The following is a 19036-nucleotide window of genomic DNA, read 5'->3' as shown; positions in this document are numbered from 1 at the left end:
CTGAATGGTAAATAAATCGTCCCCGTTCTGGCGTAGTGACGAATGTATTAAAACGTGAGTTTTGAAACGCGCTTTAAAGAATTTAACATTTTGACTTTAGTATTTCGTAATTAAAAAAGGATATTTTATTACCGAAAATTATTAATATTTGTTGCTGATCGAAACATTTCTCACAAAATAGTAATTTTAGTGTAAACATATTCTTCGGTTAAGTCATGTCACTTTTCAGTACTTTTTAGACATTCGTCACACGTTCGTCACACATTCGTCTCTTTGCTAGAACTAAATGTTGTAGTTTTTTCCTATCACAGACTGTATTCGTCACTTTTGTGTGTAGCAGCCATAGGGTACACGGTGAATTTTTACTGTCACATGGGGAAAGGGGGGGGGGGGGCGTAATTAGGTGGAATAACCTTAGGATAGAAGAAAATAATCAAAGGCGTGATACATTGGTCATATTTATTTCAAAAAGAACCTCACGATTTTCTACAATGTCTAAAATAGACAAAGGATTTGCATGGGTTATACACAACTATATCAACATACGTGTTTTAGTATGTTTTTTCTTGGGTAGCATGGAGGGGTTTGGATCGGGTGAGTGGAAGGGGCAGAGAGGGCAAGGAGAGCCGGCTGCTCACAAATTAATGAAGAAGTTGAAAACATGGATTTAATTTATAAATCATGTTGTTCGTGTTAATTTAAGTCGGTGTGAAATTCAATTAGACCTAATTTATACAACTATCCCCTGACATTAATCATCCTCAGTACTGTATCATTGGAAAGAACCTCTACATGAATTCGTAACCACTTAATTAGGTTGATTTTACCATTAAGAAATTAATTAACATATCATATTGCGGTTGAATGAAGTTATGTAATCGTTCCCGACCCCACCCTCCCCAACCCCACATCGCCCGCCAATAACGTTGGAACTCTTATGAAGCACATAAACCAGGGGTTCCCTAACTGGGGTGCATGAACCCAAAGGGGTGCGTGAGTCCATCTCAGGGGGTTCATGAAACGTTTCTGAAAGTCAAAACTAGTCAAAGTACTTTTTGTTGTACTAAAATCTGATATATAATATAATTTAGTAATGAACAAAAGTCGTACCTATCGACAAACTCTTTTCGCGTTCCATATGCATATGTTGCCAAAGAAGTACCGTACCGTGCATGTGATAAATAACTGAATTATGAAACAGACACAGGCCGCATGACTTTGGTGAAGTTGGTGTACGCATGACAGTACGTCATGAAGATAAAGAGCTTAGAAAGTAACTGAAAGGTTGGCCAAAGTCTTTATAATTATTTTGGAAATTCCAGATGACCTCCATTTTGCCCGACACAAAGCAAAGTTAGCATAATTTCATGCTTGAAAATTTTTGTTCAGTGACAAAGAACATGCAGTCATTAGCCTGTTTTAACATGATATACCAGGTTCAATATAACACTGAACCTTTAACTGAACTAACCTGAACTTTTACGAAGCACTGTTATGTGTATTATAGTATAATAATGTCTCAGATCGTGTCTTGAAAAGTTGGGGGTTCGAGGACAACTCTGACATCCACATGGGGTTCGTGGGGTGGGGAGGGTGGTGGGGAGGGGGGGTTACAGTTTGGGAAACCCTGACATAGACTAAGGGGAAATGTGTGCAATTCTTTATTTTCAAGTTAGTAATTTACGTGAAATCTGACAATAGTTAATAGTTGCTCTTCAAACGTTTGAAAGCTTTTGCTTTTGGACACACAGAAAAAAAAGATGCAATTAAAGGCAATGTGTAAAGAAGGTAACATCCATCCAGGTCATCACTATACTATTCCCTTAAAACGGAATGTGAAATTGTTTGTACGCTCACAGGTACATTATTAAAACCCAACCTCGCGTGAATCCTCAAGTTTCAAGTAGGAAACAACTACAGTGCTCTTGTTCAAGTGTTTCCAAGTTGTACAATATTTTGTGGCACCTTCTTTTTGTGTATTTATTTTTATTTATTACTTTTAATTTTATTTATGTATTCATTCCAGTATAAATATAAAATTTATAAAGAGGAGCCATAAAATACGTGAACAGGTAGAATAACCAATATAAAAGGGGGAAAATGTGAAGATGATAGAATATCATATAAAATACATCTACACATACAAAAGTTAATACATAAAACGATATAGCAAACAGACTACAATAAACATCCTAAGTGCTCGGATGGAATGTATAAAGTAGCACGGATTATAAACGAGTTTATGTAAACTTGTTCTGTATGTTGACAAGATGTGGGGATTTCTTAGATTTCTGTTCAATTTGTGCAGGAGACATTTTAGTACAGTATAGAAAGGGTGATTCTGATCACTGTTAATCTTGCAGCAGCAATTAATTTTTCTAAAAGTATATTGTACCATGGAGGGTTGGGAGAGGAGGGGGTCCTTTCTCACGGCATTTCAAGAGACAGCTATTTACACGAGCTGAGTGGAGCACTAAATAATACAAGAAAGCAAGCTGTTTGCCATACGCCTCTTACATAGCTAACACTTTCCAGACAATAAAAGTTGCTTAAAACACTCCACTTGCTCGAGTCATCAGAGGCGAGAAAAAAAACCACCATAACATTCCTCTGTTGTGAAAAGGTTAGAACAATATTTAATTCAATTTCGTCAAAACTGCATATTCGCCACTACGCGAAAACGGGGACGACATCCAAAGTTCAAGTATAACAGAACCAGTTTGATAACACGGTTTTTTTGAGAGACTATCAAATCCCTGTGAATTGAGCATTCATAAATGTTGTCAATATATTTACCTTTTGCACCTTCCTTAAATTGTTGAGGTTCCAGCTCATTTTTGGAGGATTTCGTTGATAGATATTTTTCCACATTCGTCAACCATCACGATGTTTGTCTTGTTTGTATGTTTGTCGGTTCTTTCCAAAATCGAGACCAAAGAAATAAACACATCAAATAACATCTTTGCAAATTTCGAAAACATAGATAATAATAATATCATGCAGAGCGACGAATGTGTTAGTTGGTCTCCAATGCAGTGTATTTGTATGTTAGCACCAATCGCGGTCTTGAAAAGACATACAAATTTACAAGAGGAATTAATTAAGTTCTGCGTGACGTCATCACTTACAATTTCATTGTAAAGTTGTTGGAAACAATTGCATCCGGTCGTTTTGTCATACTGTGTCTTTGAAAACCCTCAAAAATTAACGTTACAAATAAAAAGAATATAAAAATATGATGGAAGTGGAAAATAAATAAAAATGAACACATAATCGAGATAAAACACCCCAGAAAAGATGGTAAAAATAAGAAATAGGAGATAAAAAGGAACACATGATCGAGAAAAAATTAAAAGCATAAAAAGCAAGCACAGATAAAATGAACACATAGTCCAAATATAGACAAATACAATCATGATAAAAATAGAAAATAAAATGAAAATGTAGGCATGTTCGAAAAATAGAAAGAAAACACCACTCCAACGAAAAGAAGAAAAGAAAACACACAAAAATTCCCTACCTTCCCTACCCAGTCCTACTGACAAAAATTAGTTGATCAATTTTACTGGAGAAAACGACTCTGAAAACTCACAAACAGGGAAGGATTAATAATTATTAACTTTCAATCAATAACTATGGAATTTTTAAAGCAACATGAACTGAGATACAGACATATATTATAGGAGTGGTTTAAAGAGTTAAACAAAGGAAGGAATAGTTGGTTAAAGCAGACTCACTTGTAGAGGCGTCTGGAGGTCTTCCCCCAGTAAAGAACAGAATTAGATCGTGAATGGTGTTTCTTGGGGTACGTTCAGGTTATAGCATTTAATGAGGTCTAACATTAAGTCTACACGAAAGTTTCGTATACCTGTTCTTGATTTGTGTGTGTGTGTGTACGTGTGCTGTTGAAAGAAAATATAAAATGTAGAGCCAGACCAAATAATAGTGCAGCATTTTACGTTTTTGTCGGCAATGTAATGAAACCTTGCTGGTATTACTCAACTAAGATTACACAGGTTGCTCAAATTAAAACACAATTTTAGATTTGCGCACTCAAATAAAGAGAGCAGCCCATCTCCACATTTCGCATGGATTCTGCTTTTTTGTTGTTAATAATAACCATATGTAAACATGAAAATGTTAAATTGAATAACTTTGGAAATTTTTCTTTCATTATTTCAAAGGAAACATTGTCTATTAAAGGAAGTGAACTATATAGGTTTTGGAAAATTTGCTATCAAGAAGCATGGAAACATTCAAATCAAATCCATGATACAGTTGTTATTATTGCGATAAGGTAGATGTTGGTCGGAAGAAGGAGGGAGTAGAGGTTGCTAGAAAAATGTATTAACGAGACGCCATTTGTTCGCAATTTACAGAAAAAAATCAAACAACATGACAGTCGAATGCTGCTACTTTGTTATCATCATGAAATAACTGCATGCTTTAACCGCTCCTATGTTTCATTATTTTGTTATTAAATTCAAAATTTATTGTTCGTACTATGATGCAAAAGAAAACATAAAACATTTCAGTAAAACAAACAGCATAGTATGAGGCAGACTGGCTAGAGAGTGGAAATACATTTAACGGGCTAGTGACAAATATGTTGAAACATGTTGACCTCAAGATGAGATTAGTTTTCCTGTAGGGCTTCCTGTTGGATTATTGCAACTTTTATTGGGATTAAGGAATAACAGATTAGCTAAGACAAACTTTTTGCTTGATGCCAAAAAAAAAAAAAAAATCGCATTGCTGTCTATTAACCATTGATTTCTGATATGCATTTTGAAATGACGAAACTTTTCTATAAACAAAATACATTAATTTCGTTTATGACGATACGCTTTAGTATGTAAACGGCTGTAACTTGGCGCATGCGTGCTCATATCTAACCCGGAATTATATTTTATACAACATTAACAGGTGCGTATCCAGGGAGGGCGTTGGGGACGCGCGCCCCCCGGGTAAGAAAAAGAGGAGAGAAAAAAAGAGAAGAAAAAAGGAAAAAAGAGGGGGGAAAAGAGGAGGAGGAGAGGAAGGAAGGGAAAAAAAAAAGGAAGAAAGAGAGAAAAAGGAGGGAGTTAAAGAAAAACGCCAAGACACCGGGAAGAGAAAGAGGAACAGTGACATTATTACAGCGCTGATCCCTATTATATACACAGGGTAGCCAGTGACGGATCAAGGATTTCGGAAGAGGTGTGTGCCTCACCCTACTCCTTACACCGACAACTCAATTGTTGACGTTTCCATTTTTCTTCTCTGACTCATGATCTATATATGGTCTATCATAACACGTGTGTGTGTATATACGCCTTAATCAATTGTAGAACGGTGCTATGAAACCAACTGTGGCTGGTCTCGAACTCGACCGTGTCGTCGGGGAACATGACAAATTTCGGGAAGGGGGCGACCGCCCCCCCCCCCTTCAGCATATTTTTTTATGATATCGCTAGTAATTTCAAAATAGAAAGTGCTTAGATGCAACTTACAAGGCCTGGGAAGTGTCATTTCCAGCGATCTGGGAGGCATTTTCGGCCAAAATTTGCTTGTACGCTTCGCGCCAACAAATGGTCCTGGGTAGTGCCATTTCCAGCGATCTGGGAGGCATTTTCGGCCAAAATTTTCTTATACGCTTCGCGCCAACTAATGGAGGAGCTAGGCTTAGATAATTTGCCTACAGGCTTCGCCCTTTCCTTGGCAAATTCCTTGCTACGCGCCGGTTCGAATTTGTAAAGCAAACAGCAGATATCACATCATATCAGTGAGCATGAAAATGGCGTTCCAGGATGAACAGCCTCAAAATTGTCCGACTTGCCCGAAAAAAATAACCAAAAATTCCAACATGTTAATGTCAATATCATATAAGCAAGGATCGGTTATTACATCAGATGCCATCGTGTACCTTACGGTCCGTGAAAGTTGCTCAGTATACCGCGGGATGCTAATGTAAACAACGAAATGTCTTATGTAGATGGAGAAAATCATCGAGGTCCAATTATGTTAAAACTCTTTTACATTAGTAATGGCGAATTAGGGGCTGCAGCCCCCACCCCCACCCCCCGCCTCCTACGCCTATGTGTGTATTGTTCGGTTTCGGAAATATCTGCTATATTTTCATTTCCTTCAACCAAGATTTATAATAGCCGTTATAAGAGGTTTTAATATTTGTACACCAAGAAATTAACTGCGTCTGAATTTTTGAAAATTTCTGACCGACATTCTTCATCACACGCCCCTCTACTCGTGCAATATTGACCGGTCTGTTAGGGGTTCAAGGAGTTTTAAAGGGCGGCGGAACCGGGGGGCACAGGGGGCACGTTCCCCCCCCCCCCCCCTCACTTTTCCTCAGGTAAAAAATGTGCCCTTTTTCTACATAAACATTTAGGTGTCTCAAGTTAGCAAGAGGCCAGGGAACCAGAACGAACACTCGGGAAGGGCCGTTTCCGGCCATCTGAGGGGTTTGTAAAACCAAAAAAGCTATTTAGAATGGAAAAAATGGTTAAGATATTAACAAGGAATAAATTCTAATTCGGAAGATTCCTTACATTAGCAACTAGCATAATTTCACCTCATTTTGTCTCAAAAGAAAACTTGTTCCATGTTTCCTAATTTGCACATTGGATATTGCAGTGCTAGTATGCATATTTTCCTTGAGGGGGGGGGGGGGGGCGTTGATGGAGTGATGTGTATACGCAAATAAGATAAATACAATAAGAGTTATAAATGGTACTAAATATAAGGCTGCATCAGTCCAATCGAATATCTGCAAAGTGCCCTTTGATGTCGGTGCCCCCCCCCCCCAGATTAAAAGTGCTTCTGCCGCCCTTGGGTTTTTCTATATTAGTTGTCCATAGATGAAATTTTGTGCAACATTATGGGTATGTTTTGAATTGAGTTTAATCACGAGAAACGTGAATTTTCAAATTCTGAACAAATAATGGGCTTAAAACCTTGAAAAGTGGGGCTGACGGATATTGTGGGCCGCGACGTAGAATCACCTACAAAAGCAATGATCCACAGGACATGCGATGAGGTTGAACATGATGTGTGACTGGTGACAAACTTCAAAAAGGTTATGGATGGAAAAAAAACTATTGGGGAAACTTGGTTCTCAGGCAAAAAGTGTACATCTGGTTGGTCATTTTCAAGCCCGAGAAGTGCCATTTCCGGTGATCTGGGTGGTATCAAAACCAGAAAATTTCTTGTACGCTGCGCGCCAACCGATGGTGGCGCTCCGCTTAGATAGTAATTCGCGCCCCCCGGGTTAGAAAATCCTGGATACGCGCCTGATTAACAAACTAGGTTTTTAACATCTGTTTATACGAGTATAGATATATGGGAAAGTGAATGCTTTAAAAGGAGACAGGTGACAGGGGAGGGCAATGAACCCAAGAAATTTACAAGATACAATTTGTTCGCATTATGAGACGGATAATTTTTCGGAGAAAATACATTCGACCCGATCGCAGACACCAACCGCAAGGATACGCAACCAATGCTACATGGTTCCAACAAAATATCTAATTGGACACCCCAAAGAGACGCATCAAATTCATAGATTTCTTTGCCTTCAGAGCTAAGCACATCTGGAAAAAATTCATGTTAGAAAAAGCCAACCGTTCACTTAACTCTAACATCAAACCTGCACAATCAATGGCAATGACTAAATTTCGTAATAATCCTGATATTGTTATACGTCAAGTGGATAAACGAGGTGTCACCACTATTCTAAATATTTCTGACTACATGTGAAGTAGAGGAACAACTTATATAGTAACTCTGATATCTACGACTTATTATCGGAGAACCCTTCTTGAATCTTCCACCCCAAAATTGATGAGTTGTGCCAAACAGTACCGGATCGCGTGGCGACCAAGGTAGTAGAATGAACACCAAAGCGACCATTGTTAGGAACCTTCTACACTTTACCCAAAGTACACAAACTTACCAAATTGATAGCCGATGTACAACAACCACTACTCGAAATAACCCCTTTCAGATACTGTTGTATAAACGGTCTGTAACTCAACTGTGGAATAACTTATGCGACAACAGGTATATATTTGACCCGTGCTGCTGCAGTTGTGAGTTCCCATATGTGAATACTAACAGCTTGGTTGTCTTGCCTCTTTATTGTAGACGACACATGTAATGGTTCAATTAACTTTTTCAATTTATCTTTTTTACAATACATATGTGAAGTGACTTCGACAGGAAGTCGACGTAAAGCATTATTAGTCCTCTTTGCTAATTACATGACCTTTAATGAGGGGACCGAAGTGCTTTGACTATTTTCAACGTGGTATTGATGATGGTGTAATTTGATTTTTTAAATGCGTTTAAGAAAGGACGAACATTTTCTCCTGAAAACAAACCGTACATCGAATTTCGTTTATAGCGATAAGCTTGGTCTTGGTCTTGATGATGGTGTAATTTTTGTAAGAAGAGTCATCCAAGTGAGCCACTTAACTGATCTACTCTCTACCTCAGGCCTCCTTACAATCGAGACTATGACAGAATGTGATGATATCTTGATGATGGAGTAGAGAAGAAATTATCCACTTTGGTAAACCAGCTGCATTTTACAGAGCTCTTCTCTTACATGTCTACACTTCACTGTTACACTTTTTCATCTAAACTTGATTGACAAATGTTTGACATTTCAGCACCTCGTGAAGGCTCTGACCACATACTTATAGGTCAACGTCAGGTTTCTCCTTCCTTCCCCTTCTTCGGACTTCCGAATTTAGATTCAGTTTCTGAATTCTAGTTAAGTATCTTATCCTTTTAATTTCACTATTTCGGGTGAAGGGTAGGGTGGGATGACACTTCATGTCGCGGAGAGGAAGGGTCTAAGGTGAGAGTTAGTTAGCCCCTCCCCTTGGAGAAAGTTTGGTAAATGAAGATTGATTTTATAAAAAATAAGAGTAAACTATTTTGCATCTTCAGAACAATTTGAAGAATTTTCGACTGTTTAGGTTTTACGGAACATACGTCTTACCTAGTAATGCACTTTAGACTAGGGTCATTCCTGACTTAATTCTAATAGGGGGGGGGGGGGGGGTATGAGAGGATAAAATCCCATTTTATATGAAAAATGCGATCAAAGCAAACAGAAAGTGAAACTACATAAAATGCGTTTCACATATATTGCAATAACCATATTTTACAAGCGTTAATGTAATTCAGTATTTAATTACATATGCACAATATACTTAGTCTGATAATAGCTATAGTGTATCGTAAATAACAGCTCACAATCATTAGTATGGCTCAGAGCTACTGTAGTACGGCTCACAGCCACTATAGTCTTATGTTACTTTTATGACAATTATAAAGCAGAAATCATTGCGGAATATTCGATTGATATTTCGACATATTTATCATATCCGCAAATTATCATTAGTTTTGTTGATGTTCTATTCCATCTATCTTGTGGTCGATGTCATTCAGATCGTTAAGTTATTTTTAATCTTTTATCTTGGTTATTTAGCCAAAAGATTACATATATACACAAATATTTGAACGATTTCGGATTATTAGACTTTGGAAAAATTATAACAATTGATTAGAAGGTAGAACGTAATGAATAAAGACAGTAATGTACAATGTATGGATGGACGTAAGTAACAAAAATCAGTTCAATAGAACTGTTTTATTTATTTATTTTATTTTTTTTCTTAACAGTAATGGTACCATAATTTCCAGAGAGAGAGTGGATGGGGTGGGGTGAGGGACAGGTGGATGACGGGCAAACAATTTGGTGACAAGCATTTCTGAATTGCAAAACTGTACCTGCATTAAATGTACATTACGTGCAAAGTTAGGGGACAGAACTGCATAGGTTTTTCTTTACCAGAGCTGACTGAGGTAAACTGGGAGAAGGAGCATCGTGACTTTGGGAATTACCCCAACCTCTCCCTTGGTGCCTCCATTGTAATGAAATGAAAAGATAACAAAGAAAAATAATAAAATGTCTATCAACGGCCACATTTGATTTGTTTTACGGTTTGCAAAACGCAAGCTAAACCTATGTTAAATTAATTCGTATTATCAAACATAATTTACTGCTCTCTGATTGGTCATTTGAAATAGTAACATACAATGTGTGCATAATATAATATTGCCATTCAACATGTTAAGAATAGTTTTATTAAAATTATAATGATAGAAATTAAAATGCATGAAAACGTCTTGATACTTAACGTATCATGTTGCATTATTTGAAAGAAGTAATACATACCAGTATAAAATGGTAAAAATGTTTACTATACGTAAATAATATAAAGTAAAATCAGATTATAGAAAATACGTTCCTATGCGACAGACTAAACTTATCATTTTTTTTTTGTGAATGTAAATATCAATACCAATGTATGTAAAATGTTGATACTTCTTAAGAAACATTCCGAGATTATAATTTAGTTTCACATGAAATTATAGATCAGGCGTTTATCTTTGTTACCAATGCCGTTGTTATACGTTACGTACTACATATAAGTCAATTGGAAGTACAATTTAATCATATGAATTATTATCCTTGCACGCTCCACGTTTGTTCGCTAGAAATTTTAAAACGTGCAACACCTTAATGTAGCTTACCTATGGAGATGGTCCGCTAAAGATTAAAACATAAATTAGAGATATGTGTGTATGTTCACATAACGACGTTATTTTAATTGAAGGAGGAAAAATACACATACAAGCTCAAAAAGGGAAAATGTTTAAAATATACGTAAGTATACATAAGCTTTAATGGCAACATGTTTACAAGGGTTTCACGGTTTGACCTATGATGACCCCAAATGACTTTTGACCTTCACCAAAAACAATAGGCTTCCTTTACACAATGTGGTCCTTTTACACACTAAATTAGAGGTCGGCCCAAGCTTCCAGTATTGAGATATCGTGATTACAAAGCTGAGTGTCACAAACGCACGCACACACACGCACACCAAACACATACGCCATCATGAATGCAAAGGTAACGATTATCATCGACACCAAAAAAAGATTCTATATTACACTAACTTAAGAGAAACAGGGGGTAGAGGGAGTGGGAGAGAGAGAGGGAGAGAGGGAAGGAACAAAGTAAAATTAAATTCATTCATTTTTTTAGTTATGATAAATGACCAAACTTGAAACAGGTTTCTAAAGAAGTTGAATGGACGTCAAAACTAATGACGTATATATGTACAAACATTAGGTTTAATGATGTGTGTTAAAGGCGTTGAAATTTAGAGCGCTATGTTATAGTAACATCATACAAGTAGTCAGGTTTTCAGAATCCATGATACTGTCATAACCCTAATGACTTTATAATTTGTTTAAGTTGGCCTGAAAAATATAGAAAATATTTACAGTGTACAAAGTTTCTTAAAATTTGAGAATAATTATAGCGTAATTCCTCCCTTTATTCTTTTTTTTTCTGTAGAGGAAAACACGCACTACTAAGAGCTGATGTTTGGTGAAATACGCGACTGCACGTTTAAAAGCAATAGCTGAAAAAAAAATTGTCAGGAACTTGTTGATTCCGGAAGTATTTTCATGGTGTTAATTATCTTGCTCAATCAACAAGCAGATTAACCTATTACCTCAAAATTAATATTTACACAGAAAACATTTGATGCCATGCACAGGCTACCAGAAAGTCAACGTGCACGTGCGTTCTTTCACTTTGAACAAACAGCTTCTCTCAAATTCACAGATTAAATAATACTAGCATAGTGGTTATACATTACATCAAAACACAGACAGAACGCACAATAACAATGTCACAAAAAAAAAAACGGGAAAAAAAGGCGGGGATTTGATTGATATTGGACAAAATACTGTACTTCAGACATTAAATCAAAGGTGTTATATCTCACAATTAAGTAGCGAGTCAGTTATTTATGAGGCCAGGCGTGTGTGCGGCCCGTGGATAGGGCACAGTAATTTTCAACTGGTCTTATGAACAATTCCGTGTCCACCCCCTTACCTAGTAATAAGCAACACAAATCAACTTTAATTCAGTAGATAGCTCAAACGGCAATGGAATACTGCAACAAATAGGAGGTGTATTTTTATTTAAAAATAAGAATGGATTAATTATTTGACGAGAACTTTACTGATTGACTGTGAGATGCAATACTCAAATCAGAATGTAAGATATATCAGTCAACTTAAGACCGTCATATCATGACATGTACGAATAGTTTGAATAGTGCGCAACCGTAAACAATACCACAGTAAGAAAGGATACATTAATGTGAACGGGATCAACGGATATATTAAAGAATGTATCCAGATATTTGCAACAACTTCTTGCTGTTGTAACTAAAACATTACCACTATGTGAACGTTGCAAATTACAACATGAATGGATGACCTTTAAATGTAGTATTCGTCACATTGTTAGTAGCCACTGACGTCATAAACGTACTGTCACTCAACAGGTGCCCCGGTTGAATCATTTGTATGACAATACCGGACGTTATCTCTAATGAAGAACTGAAACAAAAGACGAAATGAAAATGTGGTTATTTATTACTGTGCGCTTTTCTAAGTATAATTACATGTTGATAATAGATGGCTATAGGCTAAATACTGTTTTAGGCTTGATTTTGTTCTGCGATCATTCTATGGCCGATGATGCCACCTATAATCTTCAGAAATCTTTCTATTTGTGTACCTATACGTATGATCTCACATCATGTTATACAAAACTATGACACCCGGAAGACTAGGGCGGTTCCGATTGGTTACTTACTTATGAATATTCTGCCTGTTTAATTTAAATATCCTTCCTCTTAAGAAGTTTTATTGCCAGAGGCAGATACCGATATAATCCAGAAACAAACTGATTTCTTATATTTTTTACCAGGAACACATGATTTGTCAGCAGGGTAGCATTCTTGTTTACAGAACTGATAATATCTTATTGTACATGTATCACATTAGGTCCCTCATTATATATACTGATATCTTAACCTTTAAACTCACCTCAAGATATGGTACATTTCCATCTGGTCCTTTGACGATCCTAAAAAATGAAAGCAATAAATTGTGAGAGTAACTTAAAGATATTGAGCATTCAGAGTGACCTCTTTTTAGGGAGAGTGGAGGAGGTTGGGGGGGGGGGGATGGCGGATAAATATTTGTTTTAAATACGATTATTAAACGATTATTTAAACATTGCATTTAATGGGAAAGTTGTAGAGCGGGAGACGTAGGTCCCAAACATCTGTAACCCCTTCCCGAAAAAGTTTCACGAACTTTTATTTAGAATGGTGTTGCCCCCCCCCCCCCTCATGAAAAGCATTGGAACCCCATTAACAGAAGTCTATTCCCTGGCTATAGGCCCATTGAAATACAATAATCACAAGAACGGTGTGTAGTAACAGCTTCGCGTAGACTTTGTTGTCTCTTCCTCATTTCGTGAAGCATGATGGAGGGGATTTAAGAGTATTTGGTGGATAATGGATTACTTGCGCACACACCAGCACGCCCTCTCATTGAATTACTGGTATGTTCTGCTCAATTGGGAAAGGGAGGGCGCTAAATTAAAACTAATATTACTGCTAATTACTGCTGATGATTACTGCACCATGATAATTAATTTGTGATAAGTTTCAACGCTAACATACTACGTATTAAAGATCGTGCATATTTCATTCTTACCATTGGAGTTCTATCTACTTACTTGTTGAGTCTTAGTTGCTGCTTCATCAAGCTGTTGGAAGTAGTCACTGAACTGAGGCTGTGAGAGTATGAAGATAAGAAATATGAGATAAACATCGCATTATTAATAACAAATGCAACAACATTGTTAGTTTTCTTAACAAAGATCGCCTTGACATCTACAAAAGTGATATTTCATAATGCCATCCATGATCAAGAGAGGTTTATTTTTTAGCCATGTTCTGAAAAAGAAGAAGAAATCAAAGTAGTAAATTAAAACTGAACTTGCACAGACATAAAGGGAATCATTTATCGAGTCAAATTAGTTTTCATGTCTCCAAAAAAAACCAACGATTCCTTCTTGGTTTCGCTATTTCACAGGACATCTGAGTAATATGAGTGAATCGAAGACCAAGATAAACAGATCAATGAATCTGTGTGCCGTCAATGAAACAAAATACAGTGTGTTTGGGAAACACGATTTCATCGGTGTCCAACGTTCGATTTGATGTGATTTGAAATAATTTCAACTTTATTATAATCTTGAATGGCTATATACATGCTCGCAATAGAAATACAAATAATATTTTTTTTAAATAAGAAAATAAAACATAAAAAATAACGACTAAACGTCAGAAAATTTCAAAACAAGGTAATATTAAAAAACCTAACGATTGAAGTGATTGTTAACAGTTTTAATCATCTACGAGGTTTACCCTCTATTTTATCGGTATAAATAGCGAGAGTTTGGCTAGAAAATTGCTTTGCATTTGTAGTAACTTCAAACTTATAAAATAAGCTTGTCACGAGGAATGGGTAAAGATGTTGGTGTTCTCGGAAATTGAATATATAAATGTCAACGATGTGACGGATCGTTTAGATCACAACAGCAAAAAAAGGGAGAGAATGTGATTATTGAGAAGTGATTCAGTTATTCGAAATTTAAAAACAACGAAGTCAAAGAATCTGCTCTGTAATTACAAATTATCAGTTATAAATGAAACATCCGAAGTAAATAAATCTCGGGAACAGTTTCTCTCTAAAAAAAATTATAATGTTTAAGCAAAGCAATTAATTACTATGAAATGGAGTCTGAAGTAATTTAATAACCAACATATGTTTGAAACAGCAACCTTAATACAGTATCCATCGCTGCGATTCTAACTAGTGACCCTCAGAAAACTGAACCATCCAGACCTTAGATAGTGACTATCCATTTATAACATTTTCTATGATAAGGATTTAAGCCAGTCAGAGAGCTAAGAAACCTGTATATCAAGTTACTATAGATATCACACACAGTCTTATTTGTGACAAGTATTTATATCTATCATAGCAAATCACAACAGAAAACTGAAGGGGATACTCTAAGCATGTATTAACAGTGCAACCAGTGTTGGTACCTGAGCAAACAGATTTTTCTCTACAATTAATTTTGACTTTAAGAATTGATCGATACTACATATCCTTTCAAAGAGATATTTAGTCCAACTCAAATTAATTCATGAATAATCAAAGTTCAAAAATCAAAGTAAACGGAACTCAAACTACCCGTCGACAGCTGTAGTATATGAACAAGAAAAATAACAGAAACATGTATGATATCTTACCTGCCATCGACCGGTCTGGAAATTCAATCGATTACCATTGTTATAGTGATACACTGAAGAACGAAATGAAAACAAGAGTTTGTCAGTCTGGCAGATCCGGACTGACATCAAATAGTATACGAACGGGGCTGCTTTTCAGAGACATATTCACATCGGCACACATGTAAATCTTAAAGGTTTTAGTACATTCTATACTCTGAACTTTGCCGTTGATTTACATTTAAATGTTCATTCTTGTCGAATGATGGTCATCCCGGGCTTTGACCTGTTGATGCAGTTACTCATCCTCAATAGTCATACTTCATCCGTAGAATTGCTATAATAGAAGTGAAATATTACTGCAGGGTCAGTTTATAATGATGACGTGATGTACAGTATACCGATCACTCTATCACTTATCAATTAATTAGAAAATAAAACACCGAGCTGATGGTAACCGGAACGATTGCCGATATTAATACAAGGAACACAAAAGTGTTTATAATTATATCTTTGAAGAGAGAAATCATCAGTTTTGAATTAGATAGAAATTAGTACGTCAGTTAATTTCAGATTAAACAATTTTGAATATTTTATTTCAATCGACAGTCGTCTTAGTGAATTAGACCACTGAAATTATCTTTTTAAGTCGAGTTTTCAGTGCCATTCAATATGATTTCAATTAGCTTTGCAAAACCAAAAAAATAATGATGAGCAACTGAAGTTGAATTTTTAAAGTTGCATTTTACATGTCCTTAGGCGTTCATTGAAAGTGTCTGGTATACTAAATGTTGAGGATCGAATCAAATCCATTAATCGCTCTCTGTGTAACCTTCAGTTGGTAAAATATCTTTGTCGGTGTCTCAGTTTGTTCGATTACAATCTTTTTTTTCTTTTTCATTGTTAATCATACTCAATGTTTTTTTTTTTTTTGGGGGGGGGGTACAAGTTCTGACCAACTTCAAAAATTTGTTTTTGTGGTGACTCTACTGCTTTGTTCTTTAGTCAGCTTATTATTTATATTCTTCAGCGACAACTAAGCGTTAGGCGTATTAGCCTGACTTAATGTGCTTTATCATTAAACTACACACTCACTATACTTATAAACACGTTCATATTAGGATAGGTCAAAGGTATGTTTACATTGACTGATCGCAATAACTCTAAAGAATAATGAAGCATTTATATTAAGAGGGAGAGCATGGGAGGATTCCAAAACTTGATTCACTGATGACGATAAAAATCTTAACATATTAGATTTGACAAATCTAATAAAGTGTGATAATTATCTCAGTGAAAAGGACCTGCGCAAAGGTACTTCCCAAATCGGAAAATGATCGCTGTCCGGAGAAACACAAACATTGTGAATAAACTTAATAGGTGCTACTTATAGCTCCGAGAAAACATGCTCCGAGCCTCCAACCCTTGAAGACGTCAAAAATATGAAAATTGCCAGTTTGTAAGATTTTGAAGAAAAAAAACATAAAACTGTTGAATATTAATAATATTTGCAAAATGGCAACACCCTTTGTTGCGCTTAGTATACATCTTGTCAAAATGGTAAGTTTATCGATTCCGTCAATTTGGAAGGATTGTATTCAGTGTGCATAACGCTTCTCTTTTCATTTTGGGAGTTTTGCCAAAGTGGAAAACAATACATATTTTACCTCTTTCCCCGGATAAAGTTAATCATGGGAAGGGGACTTTCTGAAACAACGAAGGGGGCTGTTGACATTTTGATGAAAAATACAGAGAATATGAAACGCTTATTTCTTCACTTTTACCCATTTCCACGGATATTTTCTCCTCAAACCGTTAGTATACCTAATGTACAAACGGTAACTTACAGCAGTAGGCCTATAGTAACCGTTTCATAATACGTGTAAACTGGTCAAAATAATGTTCTTTGTAAGCTTTCTTACTCATTTTTGAGCCAACAACTAAGTCCACATGATCTCCATACGTAGGTCTAATGAAGAAAGCTAGTCCGCTGCACTTCCACGTATCATCCGACCTTAAATTTTACATGTTTTAATATATAACCTGTCACACTGCAATTATATTCGTTTCCCCTCTTAATCAGTATTTGTACTGCTACGAGCAAATAGATGCTACGTTTACAGAACATTTGCTGAAATATAAAAAATAGATCAAGGAAGATGTGCAGGAAGGAGCTATTATCTATAGGGAAAGTGAAGCGGGCTTGATATTTTGTTCGTTATCTGTGGCTTTATAAATGAAGGTGGGCAAGCTTTGCTATTCATTGCTGTTAATTTATTGTTATTTACTAACACCAGACCACCGACGAATTGTCTGTAATTTCTTACTCAACTTCATTTATAACCAATACCTTTCACATTCCTTGATTTCAAAGACGATGGAATCAATTCAATAGGAACAGAGTCTGGCAGTTTTTGAACCACAATCCTGTGGAGAAAAGCAAAGTAATCATCGTGTAAGGTATACTATTTACCATAAAATCAATAAAAAATAAACAAATGACGATAAACAGCAAATACTACGTAGCTACATTACTCAAACTGATATATTACAACAACAAAATCTGGTCAGGACTTTTGTTTTGCTTATAAAGCAATGTTACGTTTTAGCCACACATTAAAGGAAGGCTTTCCTGTTTGTGTATATTAGTTCCATTGTTGTACCACGTTTAGTTTTTGAGATACAAACATATTTTTCAAAGTTGGAGGAACTGCCTAATCTAGTATACAGACCAGTGGCGTAGGAAGGTACTTTTGAGTGGGGGGGGGGGGGGGCTGAAGACTGATGGCCGGCCTGGGGGAGGGGTCTAAGGGGAGGGGGTGTCCCCCTCCCCTTTGGAATTTTTTTGCATTTCCAGGTGGCCTCAGATGCAATTTGGTGCAATACAGCACACTTCAACATCCACTCCATTTTGTAAACTTAATTTTGTATTTTCACCTGGCCTTAGATGCAATTTGGTGCTCCAAATGAGATTTTTTCTCATATGGAAATGAAAAAGGGGTTTTCTGACTTGCGAAGCGGGGGGGGCGGAATGATACTTCCGCCCCTCCACATTTTTCACTGGGGGGCTGGCGCCCCCCCCCCCCCCCCCCCCAGCCCCCCGATTCCTACGCCCTTGATACAGACCATCATACCAGCTCATTAGACGCATATGACCGGTTATAACACGTTTACAAAGTATTACAAACTTAAACGGTACAAATCATGTTTGATTTTATCCTTGTTTGTATATATGTTCTAACTTACCATATGGCTTGATTGTTAACATTTTTGGTAACGTGGACTATTTCATTTGGCAAAAAGAACAGCAAAATAATACATTTTGCTTAAAAATAATAATTAAATGTAGACTGCATTCATTAGCTTCAAGTTTTTTTTAAATTTTACACAGAAACATATGTCAGTGTTTCAATTTAAACAAATTCAAAAAATGTAAAATCGCTTCACAAACTGTGACAGTTACTGAATGAGTCAAATTAAAAAATACAGCAATATATGGGCGACTAGACCAGCACCGAGTATTTGACATCATCTTCGTTTTGACCATAAACGAGTTTTCACAGCTAATCCGCTTTTAAGCTAGACATAATTGAACTGGAAGGCAAGTGCATCGAAGCCCAGTAGTGATGTTATATGAGTATCTGTCAGTTTGAAATTGGCCGTAAGTGACGTCATTGTGTGGATGTTGAAATGTTCAGGAAGTTATGTCAGTCATACCGGTTAATAATAATCCATTGTTTGACGTACTTTCAAGATTCATTCGACTTGAAAGTTTCGATAGA

At 36.3% G+C, this 19036-nt stretch overlaps 1 protein-coding gene across 3 annotated transcripts in view; it reads right to left on the bottom strand.

Annotated features, from left to right (window-relative positions):
• The window catches only part of LOC139963443 (NLR family CARD domain-containing protein 4-like), a 78398-nt gene that overhangs the window by 29904 nt on the left and 29458 nt on the right, over nucleotides 1–19036 (bottom strand). Inside the window, exons 5-9 of one of the 3 annotated variants that reach the window (XM_071964210.1) lie at nucleotides 17605–17681; nucleotides 15276–15328; nucleotides 13688–13744; nucleotides 12988–13027; nucleotides 9153–12495 (exon numbers count right to left, since the gene is read on the bottom strand). In XM_071964210.1, the coding sequence (XP_071820311.1) occupies nucleotides 12989–13027; nucleotides 13688–13744; nucleotides 15276–15328; nucleotides 17605–17681 (226 nt within the window). In that variant the 3' untranslated portion in view covers nucleotides 9153–12495; nucleotide 12988. Of the gene's footprint in view, nucleotides 1–9152; nucleotides 12496–12987; nucleotides 13028–13687; nucleotides 13745–15275; nucleotides 15329–15547; nucleotides 15592–17604; nucleotides 17682–19036 lie in introns of those variants that run through there. The other 2 variants (XM_071964211.1, XM_071964212.1) reach the window with 2 other exon arrangements.

Source organism: Apostichopus japonicus, chromosome 22 (assembly GCF_037975245.1).
Source record: "Apostichopus japonicus isolate 1M-3 chromosome 22, ASM3797524v1, whole genome shotgun sequence".
Taxonomy (NCBI): Eukaryota; Metazoa; Echinodermata; class Holothuroidea; order Aspidochirotida; family Stichopodidae; genus Apostichopus; species Apostichopus japonicus.
This window is presented reverse-complemented; position numbering and strand designations above follow the sequence as displayed.